The sequence below is a fragment of the Xenopus laevis genome, chromosome 8S (genome assembly GCF_017654675.1).
Source record: "Xenopus laevis strain J_2021 chromosome 8S, Xenopus_laevis_v10.1, whole genome shotgun sequence".
NCBI classification, from domain to species: Eukaryota; Metazoa; Chordata; class Amphibia; order Anura; family Pipidae; genus Xenopus; species Xenopus laevis.
The window spans coordinates 7460904-7484117 of record NC_054386.1 but is presented as its reverse complement, the minus strand read 5'-3'; the positions used below and the strand labels follow the sequence as shown (position 1 = coordinate 7484117).

The following is a 23214-nucleotide window of genomic DNA, read 5'->3' as shown; positions in this document are numbered from 1 at the left end:
CAGCAGCCAAACAAAAGAACAATGGGAAGGTAACCAGATAACAGCTCCCTAACACAAGATAACAGCTGCCTGGTAGATCTAAGAACAACACTCAATAGTAAAAACCCATGTCCCACTGAGACACATTCAGTTACATTGAGAAGGAAAAACAGCAGCCTGCCAGAAAGCATTTCTCTCCTAAAGTGCAGGCACAAGTCACATGACCAGGGGCAGCTGGGAAATTGACAAAATGTCTAGCCCCATGTCAGATTTCAAAATTGAATATAAAAAAATCTGTTTGCTCGTTTGAGAAATGGATTTCAGTGCAGAATTCTGCTGGAGCAGCACTATTAACTGATGTGTTTTGAAAAAAATTTTTTTTCCCATGACAGTATCCCTTTAAAGGAAAACTAAAATCACAAACAAGCATTATATTAATTATATTACATATAATTATATTAAAACAGCTCACATGTAAAACCCTGCATCATGTAAATAAACCATTTTATTATAATAATATACTTTATAGTAGTATCTGCCATTGGGTAATCATAAATAGAAAATTGCCATTTAAAAAAAATAAGAGCAGCCATTTGGATTTGGATAAAATGGAGCATGGCAGACGGCCTTTCCATAATTCAGAGCTTTATGTATAACGGGTTTCTAGATAACAGATTCCATACCTGCATTACAAAGTTGATGCCAATGTAGTTGTGGGTAAATGGGTAATACCCTTAAAATGAGCTCCTGGCCTGCCTCAATCTTACCTTGTTTCTTCCCAGATCCGCCCCATATGACCCCTTTTATAAAATAAATCTTGATTATAATGTCCCACAGGTCAGGACTGCTTTATTGAGTTCAATAAAACATGGGGGGGGGGGGGTAGTGGCCAAAATGGCTAATTCTGCAGACCCTTCAGATACATTGCCTATGAGATGGGATATAAAATCACAAACTCTTTATTCAGTTGCTTATGTAAATATTTGGAGAGCTCACCCATGGAAAACTAAATAGGCGGATACTGTACTGGGGCTTAATTATTCTATTCAATTAATGTTCAAACCTGCCTGATCAATGAACTGACAGTTACAGTACACAAGTATTGGTAGGGATTGTGTGGTGGTCACTATACTGTATATAAACGTAATATTGTATTATCAGTACAGGTACAGCCGGCTCAAGCTCCCCATACACGCGACGATATAAGATGCTGACAGATTAAGTTGACAGTTTATTGGGCAATGTATGGGGCCCTACGATGGGCTTCTCCGATCAATATCTGGCTGAAAGTTCACCAGATGTCAATCAGGCAAAAAAATCCCGTTGGATTGAGTGATGTGGTTCTAGACATAGAGAAGGGCAGCCCCCTGCGAGCAGAGTTTGTGCTAATAAAATGGACTGAATGGCTCCCTTGCCTGTTTCAGTTGGTCAGGTGACTGATGAAGGAACACGCCAATGATCTGTCCATGTGTACACACTTTAAGCTGCCCATATATGTAAAGATTTGATTTTTGGGCAGTGTGCGGAGAGTCCCGACATTTTTCGTGCCATAGCAATCGGTCGTTCAGACAGGTTTGAAAATTTCTGTCGGCTGCCAATGATTTCTCGGCATGAATAACTTTCGTACGATTGTTGTCAGGGGCAGAACATCGGCTGATCTGTTCTTTTCTACTATGGTCAGTGGCAGGTCGGAGATGGCACCGAACGATCACTCGTCCGAAAGGAGGGTAAATCTACACGTCTATGGCCAGATTTAGGTTGCATTAAGGCTCCCCAAAACCAAAGAAACGTTAACATTACTCTGCCCCATTGTACCTTACTTAGTGCACAAGAGTCCAACGTCCCCACCATAAAGGAAAGACGGGTGGAATAGAGCTTACTTAACCCCATATCGCCTGGCTAAGATATATGGCATGGTCTCGGACCTGTGCCCTAAGTGCAGGGTGGAATCTGGTACTCTGTTTCATGTATTTTGGTCCTGTCCAATAATTCGGGGTTTTTGGAGTGCAGTCCTCCAATACTTGAATGAAAAGCTTGCACTCCCCAATATACGTTCGCCAGAAACCGGGGATTATAGGGGATCTGCAGCTGCACCCATGTACTAGATTATGTTATCTGCAGCTCCTGTATTATGCTAAGAAAGCCATATTAATGCACTGGAAATCGCTCGACCCTCCCACATTGCAATATTGGAAAACTCTGGTAAATGGTTCTCTCTCGAATCAGAAACTGACCTATCTCTCGAGAGGGTGCCCCGCGAAATTTGAAGCGATCTGGGGTACTTGGTTGACTGTTCAGGATGGTTGAAAGTCTATACACTACTTTGTTGGTTGTATTATTTTATACCTTACCTCCCCTCTTTCTTTCTTCACTTTCTTCCTTTCCTTTCTCTCTATTGTTCTTAACTGTGTTATGTTTACAAATCTAAATAAAAACTTTTAAAAAAAAAAAGGAAAGACGGGTGCATGTGGGGTGCACCAAAGTGACATTACAGAAAGAAAAAAAACACCTCTTAGAAACTCGCCGGGAGCTTTTATTTCACAGCTTTCATGAGGCACAAAACCTTGGCTGTGCTTGGAAATATATTGTACATGGAATCATTAACACGCTAACTGGAAGGTAAGAGAAAAAAGTGAATACATACAAAGAGCTAAGGGACGCGCTGCAAAAATACAAGTGTCACTCACGTAAGAGAGAACATATGAAAGGCAAAGTATAAAAGGAAAACAAAGAGTATGTCTCCTTGTGTTGAAATCAGCACCAGCTCAGCGTGTGCTCCAATACTGCACAGAGACTATTGTTTTCCCCAGCTTCATGCTCTCGTTTATCAGAGCCATTTGTATTTTAGCATGTGTCCCCTTAAGGATTCAAAGGTGCATTTGCTCCTGTTGAGGGAAAAAAAGTTCCTGTTTTATCTTGTGACTCATGAACGTAATGGAAACAGATGAGGAGAGGCTTTGTGTATATTTCTCTGGTAAGTTAAATCATTGCAAAGCTATAGATGCACTGGTGCATGCGGCACTGTGACTCTCTGCAACGAGAATAAGGGCAGAGACACACGCTCAGGTTCGGGAAGATTTAGTCGACCGGCGATAAATCGCTTCTTCGGGGCGACTAATCTCCCCGAACTGCCTCCAGCCGGCTAGAATCTAAATCGACGGCGAGATGGTAATCGGTGCGCTTCGTTTACCAAAGTCCCCTCACAAGGAAACTTTGGGCGAATCAGAAAACTAAGGAATCCAAGTGCCATCCAGCCGGCAATTTCGATTCTAGCCGGCTGGAGGCAGTTCGGGGAGATTAGTCAAATTAGACAAATCTCCTTTTCTTCAGGGCAACTAATCTCCCCGAAATGCCTTCCCCTGTCTTCCCGGCGGCTAGGCCAGCAGGATGGCACTCGGAGGGATTCGTTTTCCAAAGTCATCCGAAGTTTCTTTGTGAGGCAATTTCAGCGAATTCGAAAAACAACTTGCCGGCGATTTACATTTTAGCCGGAAGTGGAGGCAGTTTGGGGAGATTAGTAGCCCCGAAGAAGAGGAGATTTGTCTTCCTGTGTGTCCTGACCCTTAAAGAGCTTCCAGTACTAATTAACATGAATGTTTGGAATATGCCTTTAAGATAGTAGTTTTATGGGGCCAGTTCAGAGCAGGGATCCACATCATTTGCTCTCGGAATGGACCACTGTAAGCAATGCAGATGCAGGTGGCAATGTTCTCTAAAATCCATTCGGCGTCACTTTAGATCAGTGGTCCCCAATCAGTGGCTCGTGAGTAACATGTTGCTCTCCGACCCCTTGAATGTTGCTCCCCGTGGACTAAAAACAGGTGCTCTTCTTTTTTTTTAAATTACTGACTTGTAGGCAAGGTTTGGTTGCATAAAAACCAGTTGTACGACCAAAATGAGCCTCCTGTATCCTGACAGTCCATATAAGGGCGACCAAACGGCCAATCATAGCCCTTATTCAGCACCCCAGGGACATTTTTCATGCTTGCGTTGTTCCCCAATTCCTTTTAAATCTGAATGTTGCTTACGGGTAAAAAAAAAAAAAAGGTTGGGGAGCCCTGCTTTAGATTCTTCCCAATTATGAGAGGTGAAGGAATTAAGCACCAATACCCCCACGCGGTGTAATTAGGAGTTGCTGGGTCCTATAAATAATACGTTTTGTACACTCAAATTAGTCAGGGGCTGTGTGTGTACTGTCTACGACTCTATTCTGCATACAAGATGGATAAATACCAAACCGAATCCAAACCCTAAGTTGCATAATCATACTGGAACAATATTGGGTCAGTTTATTTCAAGTTAATGTCACATGACATTAGAGGTTTAGATCAGGTTTAGCTGAAACTGAATCCACCATGCAGACAAAACCCTAACTGAACCCCATCCAACCAGACATGATGAAAGTTGGAATTGGCTGGAAGGGATCCATTGAGCTACACAGACAGACAGACAGACAAAACCGGCCCGTGGTAACAACTAATTGGCAAAAACCAATGTGACGCCTGGATGTAGCCTGAGAATGGGGTACAGTACAGATTCACAACTTGGGGTGCAGAGCTGATAACCCCCTGCTGCTTTATATATTCCAGATGATTGAATTCTATGGCACACCCATGAACAGAGGTCTCCCTGCAGGTACAATATAAAGTATGTAACAACATGTAAGAGAACAATAAATAACAAGTAAATAAACAGTCCTGAAAGTGCGCAAGGCTGCGGGGTCGTGGGCTGAGCCTATTTGCCTGCTGACAGTTGGAGGGAGGTTATTTGCGGTCCCTGAGAGTTCCGCTGCCTGAAAACCACTGTAACAGATTTTACAGATTCCACAAAAGTAACTTCAATTTCTCCAACAAATTAACAGAGCGTTTGGGGCATTTTACGGAAAAACAAACCACAAACAAAAATGCGACTTTCACCTAAATGCAAAATGATTGTTTTTTTTTGCACCATTTAATCGATTAAATCACACAAGGTTTTTTAAGCGACAAAAACATGGCATTCCCTATTCCAGGAACAGCCCTGTGAAGCCTTGCAGCTGTTGCATTCTGGGGGTTTAGAGTACAAGAGCTGGAGGTTCCATTATATGAGGCGTCCTGTCCATCAGTAGAAAACCACGGAGTCTATGAACTGACAAACCACAACGATGCGGCAATGGAGGAGCGCACCCCGTCTGTCCCGTCTCCTACCCGAAAGCTGCTCTCGCGATATGCCGGTCACTTCTTGCCGGCTACGATTTGATGATTTGATCAGCGCTCCGTGGTGATTCAGGAGTTAGGGTTTTAGCACACGGGCAGATTCGTCGGGGCGACAATCTCCCCGAACTGCCTTCCACCTGCTAAAATGAAAAATCGCCTGCGGCAATGCACTTGGGGCTTGATTTCCAAAGTCGCCCGAAGTTTCCTTGTGAGGCAACTTCGGAAATAAAAGCTCTGCGAGTGCCATTGTGCTGGCGTTTTCTCATTATAGCAGGCGGAAGGCAGTTCGGGAGATTGTCGCCCCGAATAAGAGGCGATTAGTTGCCAGGCGACTAAATCTCCCCAAATCTGCCCGTGTGCTAAAGCCCTTAGAGTCTTTGAACTGCCCAGTGGCTATTTTGCAGTTTAAAAATATTCTCCATTTTGTTGGTTGCAGCAACAATAAGAGATAATGCAGCTCTAACCCAAATGCCTTAGCTGGTCCGACCCAAAACACACAGTCCCATGAGATGAAAGATGTTATCAGTGGTTACTATGCACATTATTACACAGTGGTTACTATGCACATTATTACTCAGCTGTATGAGTGCGGTGAATGTCCGTTATTCCACATCCTATGGACTTATTATTAGTCCATTAAGATTTACAGAAGATGCAGAGCCCCAGCTTTCTAACCATTGACTATACACCCCAAATCCCTTCTATACCGACTGCTCTGTGTATATATAGGAATGTATTTGCCCTCTTTCTGCAGAACAGCTTGTGCTTTTGCACCATAAAAAAACACCATTGCAGTGCTTATGTATACATGTGCTGGGTTCTGTACACACAATACTGCCGTAATTACACCGACTCTTCCAATCTATATACATACGTGTGCGTGACTATGCACAAACATATGCACACGCAATATTTTACATATCATACATATGTACAGAGACGTTTACCCTCTCTCCTAAGCAGCAGGTTTCAAGGCAGCTGGACAGAGGTTTATATATATATATATATATATATATATATATATATATATAAAATACACAAAAGCCATGAATATCTTGTAAATGATATCCTTATAAACGGTGAGTTCTGATATCATCAGTTATAAACGGTGAGTTCTGATGTCATTTCTGTCACATGACTCACTGAAACTTGTGTATTATAATAAATAAAGTACCCCCAGTTGTAAAATATAAGGATATTAGAAGTTACCTCGGAGTTCCATGACCTGTATGTGTTTTTTTTGGTCATGAAACTCCTTGGTAACTTATAATATCCTTATATTTTACAAGAGGTACTTTATTCACTATATAATGTGTATAGTCTGCTCGGGGGTTTATAAGCAGGTAACGGGAATTAATAGTTCAGCTTTGTCACAGGTCTCTCCCGGCTGCTCTCCGTAGTCTGGCTGGTTATGCGCTTGCGGTTCCGTTTCAGTTTGGAAAGGTCCTTATCGAAGACTTCGCCTGAACGTAAAGCTGAAACCAGATCATCGAATTCGCCCTCTTCTTCGCCATTTTCCTTGGCTTTCCTTGCCTTGCGCTCTCTCTCACGTTGCTCCTTGAGCTGGAAGCAAAACAGGCTCACGTGAGTGAAATGCATCGGAAAAGCTTCCCTTTAACTTTATTTCACAGGAATTTAATATCAGCTTCAGTCATTTCACTGGTTGATGCCAGGCCTCCCGTAAGCCCGTTATTTTCTAAATGTTCCCGTAAGCACTTTGTTATGGTGTTAAAGGGGACCTGTTGCGCACACCTGAAAATCTGTATAATAAAAGTCCTTTTAAAATGAATCATGAAACCTAAATTCTTTTTTTTATTAAAAAGCCATACTGGTTATAAACTCATTTAAAACTCTCAGCTGTCAATCAAATATTGCCTGCCCCTCCTCTATGCCTTAGGCAATTACTTTCACTTTCCATTCAGCACTTCCTACATGTCACTGCTCTCCCCACATTCCCCCTTCATCTCCAAAATTTAATTTTTCATCAGGTCCCCCATTTTGGTGCATTAACAAAATTTTGGCATGATCTTAAGCTTGCCTTAATAACAGTGTCCACAATATGGCTGCTGCCTGTTTCATGAGATTGTAAAATCCAAGATTAAAAGAAACACCATTTAAATAATTTATATAGTGTAAGTGAAGTTTATTTTGCTTAACTAACATCATACAACAGGATTTGGAATTATTTTTTAGGGTGACAGGTCCCCTTTAAATCATACATAAGGGCAACAAAGGAGCTTTGTTGTAAATTATTTTAGTTCCCCTTATAAATATTCCCATGATGTTAGTAATATAATACAGCACATTGTTGGAATGTTCCTTTAAAACATTTTTCCCCCAATGCAGATCAGACAGGGAGTATGGGAGTGGGGTGTGGAAATAGGGGGGATAATGCTGCTGGAGATACTTCTAATATACGATAAGTCTCTTTCATGCGTTATACACAGGATAATTGCTGCTGCCTCAAGAGACACCAAATTCATAAAATTTACTGGTGTCAGGGAGTTAAAAGGATTTTTCTTTATTGGCGACAGGTTTCGTTCCTGCAGCTGATTCAAGCTTTTTAATTACACGTGAGCCCTGACTGACAGCAAACAAGGACATATCTGAATTTTAGAGAGTCATTGGGGCAAATTCCCTAACCGGCGAAAATTCAACTCAACACTTCGCTAGGTGTAAATTCGCTAGGACAACGCTAATTCACTAAAGTGCGAAGTTGCTTCCACGGCGCCGAACGCTGGCGAATTTCTGCTAGCGTTACTTCGGCAATCAAAGCTAAGATGCACTAGCGTTGCCTCATTTGCATATGGCGGGAAATTATAAAGTTGAATGGACGTATATGTTGCAGCAAATACATTACACAAGTCCAGGGAACCTTAATAAAGACAATAGAGTTGTTATATTGCCCTACACATGAGCCCACTGTATAGTTAATGTTCCATATGTTAGGAAATGTATGGGGGAACCCGGTTACCCAAAAAAATTTTTACGGACCTTTACAGGCTATCAGTCAGAAAAAAGGAAAAGACATCAGCGTTTGTTGGACTAAAAAATATGATGTAATTAACTGAAGATTGAGTAAGTCCTATACACTCCATTGCACTTAGCCTGGTCTGAGCTGGCAAAGGCAAGTCAGTAACTAACGTTCAGTAAAATCCGCATCTTAGTGAATTTGCAGTTACGTCCGTTCGCCAGAGTGAAAATTCGTCTGGCGTTAGAGTGTAAAGCAACGCTAGCGAAGCGACGCCTGGGCCCGTTAGGAAATAAGTGAAGTTCAAAAATGATGTCACGCCGGCGAAATTTCACTAGCGTTAGTCACTTTGCCCTTTAGGGAACCTGCCCCAATGACACCACGAGAAGGAACTGATTTAAAGCCACTAGCACAGTAGCCCTCTCAGCAACCCGCAGCACTGGCAACCTGGAGAGGAGCCATGACACATCAGAAAGATGCCTAAACAGTACCTGCACTTACCACAGACCTCCATTCAACAAATAATAATGTATTAATAATATAGTGAATTAAGTACCCCCTATTGTAAAATATAAGGATATTATAAGTCTCGAGGAGTTCCATGACCATATAAAAGTCATGTTTTTATACAGGTCATGGAACTCCAAGGTTTCTTCTAATATCCTCATATTTTCCAACAAAGGGTACTTTATTTATTATAATACACAAGTTTTAGTGAGTCGTGTGACATAAATTACATCAGAACTCACCGTTATAACTGATGACATCACTAGTCACCATTTATATAGTGAATAAAGTACCCCCTCTTGTAAAATATAAGATTATTTGAGGTTACCAAGGAGTTTCATGACCATATAAAAACACTTCTAATATCCTTATATTTTACAACTGGAGGTACTTTATTTATTATAATACACAAATTTTAGTGAGTCATGTGACCAAAATGACATCAGAACTCACCATTTATAACTGATGACATCAGAACTCGCCGTTTATAAGGATATCATTTACAAGATATTCATGGCTTTTGTGTATTATAAGGATATAACTTACAGTATATTCATGGCTCTTGTGTATTTCATATTAATAAAACACAAAAGCCATGAATATCCTGTAAATTATATCCTTATAAACGGTGAGTTCTGATGTCATCAGTTCATTTCTGTCACATGACTCACTGAAACTTGTGTATTATAATAAATAAAGTACCCCCAGTTGTAAAATATGAGGATATCAGAAGTTTATTCACTATATAATATTTATTTTATCTCATGGAAACCAATGAAACCATGGCCAGTCTATAAGTCTGATTTATCTCCCATTCCTTTTTCACTGATTATAGGATTATAAACGACAACCAATAATTTTGCTTTTAAAATTGCCTTTAAGCCCATTACCAAATCTCAAGGTTCCTCAGAGAGACTCTTGGGTTTGGGGTTTGGTAATAAAACAAGTGAAAAGATCACTAACTCAGGGTCCATGACATTGGGATATATGCCCACACAAATGCTTCTACAGAGCAAAGTAAAAAAACAAAGCTAGGCACTGCTATAAGGTTGGTCGGGCTTTTATGGTGAAAACTATCCCTGAAAAAGCAGCAATTGTTACTTAAAGGGATCCTGTCATCAGAAAACATATTTTTTTCAAAACGCATCAGTTAATAGTGCTACTCCAGCAGAATTCTGCACTGAAATCCATTTCTCAAAAGAGCAAACAGATTTTTTTATATTCAATTTTGAAATCTGACATGGGGCTAGACATATTGTCAATTTCCCAGCTGCCCCTGGTCATGTGACTTGTGCCTGCACTTTAGGAGAAAAATGCTTTCTGGCAGGCTGCTGTTTTTCCTTCTCAATGTAACTGAATGTGTCTCAGTGAGACATGGGTTTTTACTATTGAGTGTTGTTCTTAGATCTACCAGGCAGCTGTTATCTTGTGTTAGGGAGCTGCTATCTGGTTACCTTCCCATTGTTCTTTTGTTTGGCTGCTGGGGGGGAACGGGAGGGGGTGATATCACTCCAACTTGCAGTACAGCAGTAAAGAGTTACTGAAGTTTATCAGAGCACAAGTCACATGACTTGGGGCAGCTGGGAAATTGACAATATGTCTAGCCCCATGTCAGATTTCAAAATTGAATATAAAAAAATCTGTTTGCTCTTTTGAGAAATGGATTTCAGTGCAGAATTCTGCTGGAGCAGCACTTTTAACTGATTCATTTTGAAAAAATGTTTTTTTCCCATGACAGTATCCCTTTAATAAAACGCAAGTTGATTTATTTAGGGCAGGGTTTTTTTCAGCTATAACTAGCAGGGTGTACAGAACAAGGCACTTTTCATTCACCAAAGCACCAAAACAAATTAGCCATCAAGTTCATGAGAACGAGGGGAGAGTTGCCGCTGCATTAGATCTCTTACCTGCGCCTCCATACGTATCCTCCGCTCCTCCTCCTCTTTTCTTTTTCTAATATTCTCATTTTCCTGTTTGGCCTCCAAGAAAGCATGCAGAAACTGATCGAATATCCCAAAGAACTCATCCGGCTGTATTTTACTTGTCTCTTCTCCAAAACGTTTGGCAGACTTCACGAACTAGAATAATGTTGCATAGGATCATGTTAAGCTTTAGGTGCCTGTATTGCAGCATTTTTACTGCTTATTCAGTTTCGGGTCCCCTTCGAGGCCCAACATTTAATCAGTTTCACAAAGTTAATGGGTTCTTACCCAAAATCTTGCTCTAGTTCACAGTTGGACTAAACATGTAAGATATAGGATTTATGATATTATTGGGGGGACGGATTCAAGTTCAAAGTTAATAAAGAAGCATCTATGAAAGGGATTGTTCACCTTTAAATTAACTGTTAGTATGATGCAGAGAGTGATATTCTGAGCCAATTTGCAATTTGTTTTCATTTTTTATTATTTGTGGTTTTTGAGCTATGTATCAACTAAACGTATCAATTTAGATCAGTTTGCAGGGTCGGCGACCCCCCCTCCCAGAGCTGCTTTAGAAGCTGAAAAAAAGACACTTTACACTTCAGTATTAGAAAAACGGTGACACGTAGAAAATAGAAAGTAATTGGAAAAAGTCGTTATTTCTGGTGATCTGAAAATAACTCGTTGTTTGAAGGTGAACCACCCCTTTAACGATCACATTTGCAGTCGCATAAAAAGAAAATGCTATTCAAAACATTACTGCACCTTCTCTTATGTCGGGCACGAGTGTTTGGTGGAATCCCACGTTCCTGGCTTAATGCGGTTACAACATGTGACCTTGGAATTCCGTAAGCTCTGGATGTAAATCAATATTGTGACTGCAATTCAGCAAGTCTGTTATTGTACAAATGCTGTGCTGTCTGACTTGGGACTCTGTATAGACAGTCCAGCCCCTGAACAGTGTTAATTCAACAGGTTGAAATTCCCAGAAGGCCTGAGTAAAGGTGGCCATACATGGGCCGATAAAAGCTGGTGACAGACCAAGTCGGCAGCTTATTGGCCCGTGTATGGGGCCCCCTGACGGGCTTCCCCGAAAGTCGGCCAGATCTCGATCGGATGGGACAAAATATCCCGTCGGATCGGGGCCGCATCTGTTCGTTGATGCGGTCCCGCGATCCGACCCTCGATCGGATCAGCCCGATATTGCCCACCTCAAGGTGGGCATATCGGAGAGAGATCCGCTCGTTTGGCGATCTCTCCGTGAATGGCCACCTTTACTGGTATGAGAGGCTGCTCATGATCTGCTCGATACTCACCAGCTCCTTGGCTTCTGATAGCAGATCTTCTACATCACAAAAGCTGAAGCCGGCAACAGTGATGAACTGGCTGACAACAGACACAAATTTATCTCCTGGGAGCGTGGGCTGAGTCTTCTGATATTCCAGCTCCTAAATGAGAAATACAAGTATTTGGAATTCTCAAATCGGTTTATTGTAAAGATATCCTACCCGAGTGACAACTTCACTTCATTGTTATTATCAGCACTGACGTCATATGTGTAAATCAAGTGACATAATAAATCAATGAATGTTAAAGCAGTGGAACAGATCCTGCTAATAAAATGTGTCTTGTTGCTTTAAACAGATGGAGCTGCTCTGCTGATGCCTCTCTGAAGACGAGCATTACGGAAGCCCCTCTCATAATTGTGATTGTAGACACACCTTGAGTTTCATGACCCTTTCACGAATTAGACTGTAAGTTCTTTCGAGAAGAGCCCTCTATTAGGGATGCACTGAATCCTGGATTTGGTTTGTAGGACAGATTCAGTGCGCTAATTAGAGGGCATTAAGTGCGCTAATTCCCGGTCCTTGTGGGGCACGCTGGTTTGTACTCCAGGTATTGATACTCTGTCCGGATCAGTTTATTTGCAAAGAAGATTAGCCAAACAACACAGGCTAGTGTAGCGGGGATCTCCCCTGCACGTTTATTTCGTCAAGTGATGTAACGTTTCGGGGGCGTGCCCCTTCATCAGACATGCAGATTCACTTTCAAACAGTGTTTAAAAACCCTTTGTAATTTACATAATTAACACAATGATTCAAAATATAAGTGAATTAGTTAAGCAAAATGCATTGTGAACAGTACTACTAAGTGAACATAAACTAACACTTAACTAATTCACTTATATTTTGAATCATTGTTTTAATTATGTAAATTACAAAGGGTTTTTAAACACTGTTTGAAAGTGAATCTGCATGTCTGATGAAGGGGCACGCCCCCGAAACGTTACATCACTTGACGAAATAAACGTGCAGGGGAGATCCCCGCTACACCAGCCTGTGTTGTTTGGCTAATCTTCTTTGCAGATATTTCTGGGAGAGGCGCCGACCCCTCCAGCCAGCACCGGGCAACTATTACCAGGCGAGACCTAGGGGAAATTAGGTAATTTGTTTTGCGGATCAGTTTATTCACACTCGTACAGTAGGTGGTCAGAAAAAGGGGGGCTAAATGGTTTTTATAAAATAATAATTTATTTTAGCAAATCGTAGCCCAATGCAAGGACCGGGAATTACACCGGAAGCAATGCAGACACCGGCCAGCTGCACAGCTAAGATCGAGAGCAGCAAATCTATTTTCGGAGAACCGCTCCGCTGTAACCGCTGGTGAACACACTTCACGATGAATATATCTTTGTTCCGGTGAGTAGAGACGACAGCAGGGCTCTGTGAATGGGAGCCTGACGGCACTTCACCATATGAGATCTTATTTGCAGCAATTTTAAGAAGACTGGAGCAAACCACCGAAAAGAACAGTCTGTGACTAAACGCTCAATACACATCTCTCTTGTGAGTAGTTTTCATTCTGCAAATAACCTTTTATAGAGAAGTTAACACCATACAGGTTTTTCTTTTATTTAGGTATAAAGGGATACGGCTTTTTCCCTCTAATTAGCGCACTAAATCTGTCCTATATTTTTCATTCCGTTACTATTGGTGCTGCTCCCCTGTTTCTACTCAACTCAGCGCAGAGTTTCCCTACTAAGCAATTAACTGGATTGTGTTTGTGATTTAGCCAAATCCGAGCGATTCTTAGCAAGATTGGTTTCATCTGAATCCACGAGCCTGGCAATTTGGAAAAAAACATTTGGGTGCACCATGCTTTGGGTTTTTCTGCTCATTTACCGCTGTATTTTCAGCACTGTAGACGGATTCAGATCTGGTCTGGTTCTCACCATAATCTGTGAGCCCAGATTCTGCCAAACCCTAAGGGGGGAATTCACAAAAGTGTCGGGAACGAAAAAATGTCTTTAAAATGTCGTAGAAAGTGTCATAGCAACAGCCGACAAATTCACAGAGCATTTCTCCGCCAATTTTCCGACATGTACGACACTTTTGAATTAGTGTCGTTAAAAGTGGGCGTGGTTTTTTTCGGCGCCACTTTTCCCGACATTTTTATGAATTACTCGTAAACTCATTTTTTTTTACCGACAATTTTTCAGACACTTTAGGCTCTCCAAAATGAAAATGTCGGTCAAATTGCCTTTTGAAAAGTCTTGGTAAATGTCGTTTGTACGATGAAAAGATATACGACATTTTAGAAAATTGTCGGACTTACGAGACATTCAGATGGTAACATCTGCCTTTGTGAATTTGTACGGCATTTTACAAATTTGTCGACCGCCACTTCTGGGGTTACTTATTTTACCAACACTTTTGTGAATTCCCCCCTACGGGTTCGGTGAATTCCTATCCTCTATACCTCTTATATTGCTCGTATTTCTTGCATGTAATCTGTATGTTCAATGTTCACACTGCTCTACTGCACTGCTCAATATTGTGTTGCTTTATAAATGTGTAATATTATTATTATAATAATATATAATATAATAATAATATAAAACAAGGAATGGTTTGTGCCCACAATAAGCTATAGTCTATATTGTTAACTAGTTATACCTTGTCATGCTCATAAAGCCCAAGTATATATATATATATATATATATATATATATATATATATATATATATATATATATATATATATATATATATATATATATATATATAGCCATTCAGCCAAGGAAAGTGCAAAACTCCCAGTTCACTAATAACCTACTGTTAAAGAGCTCCATAGAAATATCAACTCTATTGCAATAACTTCTGATTCAAAACTATCACATGTGGAAATCATACACAGACATACAACAGTTTAATATAAGCAGTTCCTTGTTTTTCTTACTTACACTAAATTAAACCAGAGAAGCTCAACAACAGGAATAGTGACCAACACCCCAAAACCTTTTTTTTTTTTTTTTTTTTGCAACTACAAACTGGGTAGGTGTTATTATATGGGTAGCTTAATAAAAAATGGTAAGTAAATTCTCAATACATATAATGCAAAAGAACAGATTGGAGTTTGTATATTTGAAATACGTTTTTATTTCCCCCTGGTAAAGCTCTAGTGGTACAACAGCAGTAAAAGCTTAAGGACAGAGACACACGTGGAGATTCGGGGAGATTAGTCGCCTGGAGACAAATCACCTATTCTTCGGGCGACTAATCTCCCCAAACTGCCTTCCCGCCAGCTAGAATGTAAATCGCCGATGGGATCGATTCGTTTTCCGAAGTTGCTCAAAGTTTCCTCGTGAGGCAACTTCGGGAAATGAAGTGCTCAGAGTGCCAGCGGTTTACATTCTAGCCGGCGGGAGGCAGTTTTGGGAGATCAGTCAACCCGAAGAAGAGGCGATTTATCGCCGGGTGACTAAATCTCCCCGAATCTTTGAGTGTTCCCTTACCCTAAGAGGGTGCCCTGTTGGGCAAGCCAGTTACTACTAGGGATGCACCGAATCCAGGATTCGGTTCGGGATTCTGCCTTTTTCAGCAGGATTCGGATTCGGCCGAACTGAATCCAAATCCTAATTTGCATATGCAAATTAGGGGTGGGGAGGGAAATTGTGTGACTTTTTGTCAGAAAACAAGGATGCAAAAAATGTTTTCCCCTTCCCACCCCTAATTTTCATATGCAAATTAGGGTTCGGTATTTGGCCAAATCTTTCGCGAAGGATTCGGGGGTTCGGCCAAATCCAAAAAAGTGGATTCGGTGCATCCCTAGTTACTACACAGACTGTAAACAGATCATATGCATTTAGTTCACACTGGGGTTAAAATGAGTTTCCAAAGAGACAGAGATTTCATTTGCTTGCTGTCTTTTTACACATCTTTCTGTATCCTCCCTAATTCCAGATTATATCACATAAAGTTCTACAAAGACAAAAGCCTTCCATTTAGATTCCGATTTGGGGACAACTTTACTTCAAAAGAGCAATGTTTTAGAAGGACCAGCTCAAAATATTAACTAAAAACAAACAAAACTTACATTTTCCACGGATTTCAAACCATTTCTCAGGGTGCTTATTTCTTTCTCCAGTTCAGACATACTGAAATGAATAAGAAAAGGGTAGAGAGAAAGTATCATCAGTTATAAGTATTGTGCATCTGTCTTTCTGATGACTGGGAAGACAACCAAATCCAACCAAACTGAAGGAAGGTTATAGTGAACAATAGTGGCTTTAACTATTTACTCAACTTTTTTTGGCATTTATGATTCTCTCCCTTTTTACTTGCCACACCATTTTGATTTTAAAGGACACGTAAACCCCCTTCACAAAAATGTAATCAGTGAACAGCCTCTTTGAAATCTTTAGAGGACTGCCATTCTGGTTGTTAAATGGTTAAAAGTAAGGCTGCAGCATTCCCTTAATCACTTAGAAATCCTTCTACTCCTCTAAACCACTCTGCCCCCTCCCTCAGGAATTTGCTGTGGCTGTTGACTTATGAGCATGCTCAGTTCTTATCAGCTCAGATTACTAAACACACCCTCCAGTCTAACAGCCAATGAAGAGATGGCATTGCTGGTTCCCATGAAACCCGAATGACCACTCCCCGCTTTGGATCATTAAATAAAAATAGACTGTAAAAAAGTAGACTCTATACAGGCACTTAAAGGACATGTAAAGCCTACATTTTCCTACTATGTATATAAGCTATCTGATCCTATTTGTTTCTCCTAACCACCTCTCCTGAGTTCAATTTAACCATTACAATGCTCAACCCCATCAGAACTTTTTATCAAAGTATGTTGTGCCTGTGTAACCTGCATTCTGCATTGTATGAACTTGACAGCACACATGTCTCCATGTTACTGATGATGTCAGAGGGAAAATGGCCGCTTGGTGACAGCTGCTATTTGCTTTAAGAAAATGTGATGGTGCTGGTAAATGAAGGGGGCATATGCAGTAAAAATGATGTGGCTTGGGTGGAGAAGATATGTCTTACTTATATACATGGTAGGAAAATGTAGGCTTTACATGTCCTTTAAGTGCCTGTTTAGAGTCTACTTTTTTTTACAGTCTATTTTTATTTAATGATCCAAAGCGGGGAGTGGTCATTTGGTGCAAAGCATAACTTTAGAACAGGGATCTTCAGACTTTTTGGGTTCACAACTTTTGTTCCTCAAACATCCAAGGCAGTAAACCAATGAACCAAATCTCACCGCCTTTAGACCAAGCCCCCATCTAGAAACTACTGATCTGTTTTAGGAATGTGCTGGCAGGTAAGCCAAGAACCAACAGAGAGCATTGAATTGGATTTAAACTGCACAAACTATAAATATAATTTTTAGGACTACATGCAGTCCTTTCTTTCAAGTTTGTATGTGTACGGTTGGTAACATTTTGAACAATGCATCTCATGTACTCAATAACATCGGTGCGTGGGACACAATGTTTAGATCTTGGATTTAGGAGACCTCCCAATATGGACATGAGCTGGTTTTGATCTAGAAAGGTTATACTTGCTCAGTTTGCACTAAAAAGAAAATAAACATGGCTGAGTCTTGCTATATAATAATCTCATACAGACTGTTGCCCAGATTTGCCATCACTTACTTCACTTTTGCTGCCACGGAGATGGTCGGCAATTCTTCATGCAAGTTTACAATTTTAGGGTACTTCTTCTCGACAACAGTTATAAGGTAGTGCAAGAGGGTGATGTTCCTGCAAACAAACATAGACTTTCAGAACAATGCTCCAGTAAGCTCAATAATCTAAAAATCAATCTGTCCTTAGACAGTGACAGTAATAATAATAAAAAGAGAATTTACTGGGTGTCAGTGCCTTCCAATAAACTGAAGGGTCACTAGGCACAAATATTACTGCTGATTTGTGCTTCCAACAGGGAAATACCTATCCTGGCACAATATTTGTAGTACAGGTATATCCGGAATGCTTGGGACCCGGGGTTTTCCGGATAAGGGATCTTTCTGAAATTTCGATCCCCAAACCTTAAATCTTCTAAAACAAATGTAACAATTAAATAAACTCATAGGCATAGATTTCCAAGTGTGTTTAGGGTCATTGTCTTGTTGGAATATCCAAACCCTGCAGCGTAACGTCAACTTTGTGACTGATGCTTGAACATTATCCTGAAGAATTTGTTGATATTGGGTTGAATTTATAGACCCTCGACTTTAACAAGGGCCCCAGTCCCTAAACTAGTCACACAGCCCCACAGCATGATGGAACCTCCACCAAATGTGACAGTCGGTAGCAGGTGTTTTTTTTTAAATGCGGTGTTCTTCTTCCACCATGCAAAGCGCATTTTGTTACGACCAAATAACATTTTTGTCTCCAAAATGACTGTGACTTGTCTAAATGAGCTTTTGGATAAAACAAGCGACTCTGTTTGTGTTTGCGTCAGTGCAGAAAGGGCTTCTTTCTCATCCCCCTGCCATACACATGTTCTTTGTGCAAATTGCGCTGAATTGTAGAACGATGTACAGATACACCATCTGCAGCAAGATGTTCTTGCAGGTCTTTGGAGGTGATCTTTGGGTTGTCTGTAACATTCTCACAATCCTCCGCATATGCCGCTCCTGTATTTTTCTTGGCCTGTCAGACCTGGATTTTACAGCAACTGTGCCTGTGGCCTTCCATTTCCTGATTACATTCCTTACAGTTGAAACTGACAGTTTAAACCTCTGAGCTTTTTTGTAGCCTTCCCCTAAACCATGATACTGAACTATCTTTGTTTTCAGATCTTTTAAGAGTTGCTTTGAGGATCCCATGCTGTCACTCTTCACCCATAAAAAAAGAAAAAACGCCAGCGTGTTTTGGGACTTAGAAAAAATGTGAACTTTTTTTGAAGCAATCCCAATCTACTCTATTGCACTTCGCCTGGTCTGAGGTGGCGAAGGAAGTCTGGCGTAAAAGGTAGCGTTCAGAAAAATGCACGCGTCAGTGAATTTGTGTAGTTACGTCCGTTGTACAAATTCGCCAGGCGTAAGGGTGCGAAGTAACACTAGCGAATTTACGCCAGCGTCCGTTAAGTGAATCAGTGAATTAATGAAAATGTGCTACGATATTGAATTAACGCTAGCGTTAGGCGCTTCGTTGTTTAGTGAATTTGCCCCTTAATATTTCTATTAGAGACAGAAAAGGATTTACACTTCTGTACAATAAATTACCATAGAAATAACCTAAGCAGGGAAGCATTCAGCGCTGGACTGGAATGAACAGGCCGTCCAACTGGTTCTGTAATCCAAACAGCTGAATATCATCAGAGCTTCCCTGGTTCTAACATTACATCATTCGACCCCTGCAGGAGTGATTCCTCCCTGCATTAAAAACCACAATCCTGATGGGAAATTAGTGACTATCCAGCTCAACACTCTTTTTCTTCCTTAGGGAAGGTCAGCTGCAAGGAAAATGTCAATGCTTCCTACAGGAATACAATGATTCTATGAGATTTATTACTGCGCCTCTTAGAAGAAATCCTGACACAGGAATTTGTAGGAGGGTCTCGCACAGATTTAACAGTTTGTTGTCAAAGTGGCCGAAATAGGTTAATGCCAATAGGTCAATAGCAGTGAGAGTATAAAGAAACGTATATGCAAATGCCCCACATAGATGCCGACATAACTAGCGAAATGATGTGTTAACAAGGGCAAAGTCTAGTGACCCAAAGAAACCAGTGTTATTCCATTTTTCACACACTAGTCCATTTACTTACTTGTCAATACTGGATTTGGTATCAGCGATCTTATTTAAGCTGGAGATTTTAAACCCGTAAGCATTCCCTCTCTGGCCTTTATTCATGTAGTTCCCAAAGGCGAGGACCACCTCCAGCAGCTGTTTAAAGCTCTTGCTTTGCAGAACCTCTTTGGAAGCATCACGGATAGCTGCAGAAGAAGACATTTAGTATTATCATCGGTTAAGTTGTCATATTAAACTAGTAAAATGCATTTGTTATGACACCGAGCAATAAAATCAGCTCCTTTTGACTCCACCAGAACTAAAGAGATTCACGGGAGGAGGGGGTCATTGTTCCACTGTATAGATCACTGGTAAGGTCCCATCTAGAATATGCCGTACAGTTTTGGTCTCCATCACTCAAACAGGACATTATTGTATTAGAGAGGGTACAGAGAAGGGCAACTAAGCTGGTAAAGGGAAAATCTTAGCTATGAGGAAAGACTGGCCAAATTGGGGATGTTCACGCTGGAGAAGAGGCGCTTAAGGGGTGATATGATAACTATGTATAAATATATAAGGGGATCATATAATAATCTCTCTAATGATTTATTTACCAGTAGGTTCCGCCTAAAGGCAGAAACAGATGAGAAGGTTTGGGGGGATTAAGTCTGCCAGTGACAAATCACCTCTTCTTCGTACGACTAATCTCCCCGAACTGCATCCCTGGCGGCTAGAAACTAAAACACCGGCGGGGTGGCACTCGGAGTGCTTTGTTTTCGTCGCTCGAAGTGGCCTCACGAGAAAACTTCGGGCAACTTTGGAAAACGAAAGGCTCTGAGTGCCATCCAGCCGGTGATTTAGATTCTAGCCAGCAGGAAGGCAGTTCAGGAAAATTAGTCGCCCGAAGTAGAGGTGATTGGTCACCGGGCGACTAATCTCCCTGAATCTCCACGTGTGTCTCTGCCCTAAATATTGGGAAGGGGTTTGTTACAGTGAGAGCTGTGAAGATGTGGAATTGTCTCCCTGAATCAGTGGTACAGGCTGATACATTAGATAGGTATAAGAAGGGGTTGGATGGTGTTTAGCAAGTGAGGGAATACAGGGATATGGGAGATAGCTCATGGTCGGGAAGAAATTTTCCCCCTCTGAGGCAAATTGAAGAGGCTTCAGATGGATTTTTATGCCTTCCACTGGGTCAACTGGCAGTTAGGTAGGCTAAAATAGAGTTGAAACGTTGAACTTGATGGACGTGTGTCTTTTTTCAACCTAACTTACTATGCTACTATGTAAGTAGCTGCTAATATAAATAAACTACATTTCAAACACCTTTCCTTAATTTACCTTCAAAAGCTGAGCATCCTGCACACAAGCTAATATGAAATAGCTGCTTTAATATTCATGAGCATCTAACTACTCTACATGCCTAACCAAAGATTTACCTTCCACCTTTGGCTTCACTTCTGCAACCCTCTCGGCAAACTTCTTCTTGAAGTATAAAGATTGCAGCCTCTGCTGATAGTGATTAATCCTGCAAGAAAATAGAAAATAAGACAGTTTTGTTACTAATACACAGACAGAACCCATGAACTACATTCAAGGAATCTGCCATTGGGCTGTGGCACAAGTAAGCCTGCCTGTACTGAGTTCAAAAGATTATATCCTAGTAAAGAATGTCTCTGGCACACTATAATATAACTAGAGATGCACCAAATCCACTACTTTGGATTTGGACGGACCCCTGAATCCTTTGCGAAAGATGCGTCCGATTACCGAACCAAATCCGAATTTGCATATGCAAATTAGGATGGGAAGGGGGAAAATTTTTTTACTTCCTTGTTTTGTGCCAAAAAGTCACATGATTTCCCTCTCCGCATGTGCAAATTATGACTTGGATTTGGTTCGGCCGGGCAAAAGGATTCGGCCGAATCCCAAACGGAATCCTGGATTCGGTGCATCGCTAACCATAACCGATGGCTCTACTATACCATAACTGATGTCTCTACTATACCATAACTGATGTCTCTACTATACCATAACTGATGTTGATGTCTCTACTACACCATAACTGATGCCTCTACTATACCATAACGGATGGCTCTACTACACCATAACGGATGGCTCTACTACACCATAACTGATGCCTCTACTATACCATAACTGATGGCTCTACTACACCATAACTGATGGCTCTACTACACCATAACTGATGGCTCTACTACACCAAAACTGATGGCTCTACTACACCATAACTGATGGCTCTACTATACCATAACTGATGGCTCTACTATACCATAACTGATGGCTCTACTATACCATAACTGATGGCTCTACTATACCATAACTGATGGCTCTACTATACCATAACTGATGGCTCTACTCTACCAAAACAGAAAAAGACAACTCAACCCTGAATGTTAAGTTTCTCTAGCGTGTGGTTTATTGCTTTTAATTTGATTTGCATGAGAATCCTATGATGAGGGGTTAAGACATCTTGGCTGGGTATATACAAGGCCTCCAATAGTTTATCATATAACATTTAACATATAAACCCAGATATCACCCTCAACAATTATAGGAATCAATTTACCAACTTCAAAAGTGAAAGGCAAGAAATAAACCTAGAGGTGTTGGCGTTCCTTTAAAGAACAAGCAGACTATTGGGCTCGCGTTCAATACAAATATATAGCAAGCCCTTAATTTCGATAAGTATTTGTGTACATTTAAATAATGGTCTGTCAATGTTAAAACTAGCTCTTCCACAATAATCATACTAGTATTTGGTGTTAATTCCCCTATAATAATAGAGGCTTGCTGCACAATTTCAGTGCTTATGACTTTTTTTGGTGGTTTATTTTACTAATATATATTTTTATTACCTCTATAAAAGAGCAGTGTGATTCTTGGCATAGGGACTGGGGCTCCTGGAGAAAGTAAATCTCCTATTAGAATCGACACAAGAGCAAAGTAACCCTCCTGCTGCCGTTATCCTTACTAGGAGGCAATACAGGGCAGGTAACTAGTGTGCTGCAGTGCTGGGAGTAGTTCAGATTCCCTCCTGTGGCAAACTGCTATAAAGTGAATATTAACGTTTTTCTATAATGTGAAAACGTAGGAAGAGAAAATCTTAAGCAGCTGGAAGAAAACTATACTGGACAAACCAAAAAATCTGGAGTCCGGAGCACCAGGGAATTCTCTGCAGAAAGAACAGTTTTAGTTTCACTGTAATGCTATCCATCTGCTCGGAGCGGATGATTCTGCTAGTTTAAGGATCCTTTCTGCTTACATTTGCTTTCTATTATCTTACGCACTGAAAGGCAGAAAGCTGCCTCTTTACAGGGCTGAAATACTTAGGGGCCCATTTACTTAGTTCGAGTGAAGGAATAGAATAAAAAAAACTTCAAATTTCGAATGTTCTTTTTGTCGACTTCGTCCATCGAATGGGCTACTTCGACCACGACTTTGAATCGAACGATTCGAACTAAAAATCGTTCGACTATTCGACCATTCGACCCCCTAGTTCGCCACCCAAAAACTTACCGAAGTCAATGTTAGCCTATGGGGAAGGTCCCCATAGGCTTTGCTATCTTTTTTTGGTCGAAGAAAAATCGTT

The 23214-nt window shown here is 40.8% G+C and overlaps 1 protein-coding gene across 6 annotated transcripts in view; it reads right to left on the bottom strand.

The window, feature by feature from the left end:
- Positions 1-6394: 6394 nt before the first annotated feature.
- daam1.S (dishevelled associated activator of morphogenesis 1 S homeolog) overlaps positions 6395-23214 on the bottom strand; it is a 123310-nt gene continuing 106490 nt past the window's right edge. For 4 of the 6 annotated variants that reach the window (XM_041574480.1, XM_041574478.1, XM_041574479.1 and 1 more), the window contains 7 exons: positions 21044-21132; positions 19642-19810; positions 17520-17627; positions 15950-16010; positions 11891-12022; positions 10560-10730; positions 6395-6737 (listed from right to left, as the gene is read on the bottom strand). In XM_041574480.1, coding sequence (XP_041430414.1) covers positions 6528-6737; positions 10560-10730; positions 11891-12022; positions 15950-16010; positions 17520-17627; positions 19642-19810; positions 21044-21132 — 940 coding nt within the window. In that variant the 3' untranslated portion in view covers positions 6395-6527. The remainder of the gene's footprint in view (positions 6738-10559; positions 10731-11890; positions 12023-15949; positions 16011-17519; positions 17628-19641; positions 19811-21043; positions 21133-23214) is intronic. The other 2 variants (XM_018232276.2, XM_041574481.1) reach the window with 1 other exon arrangement.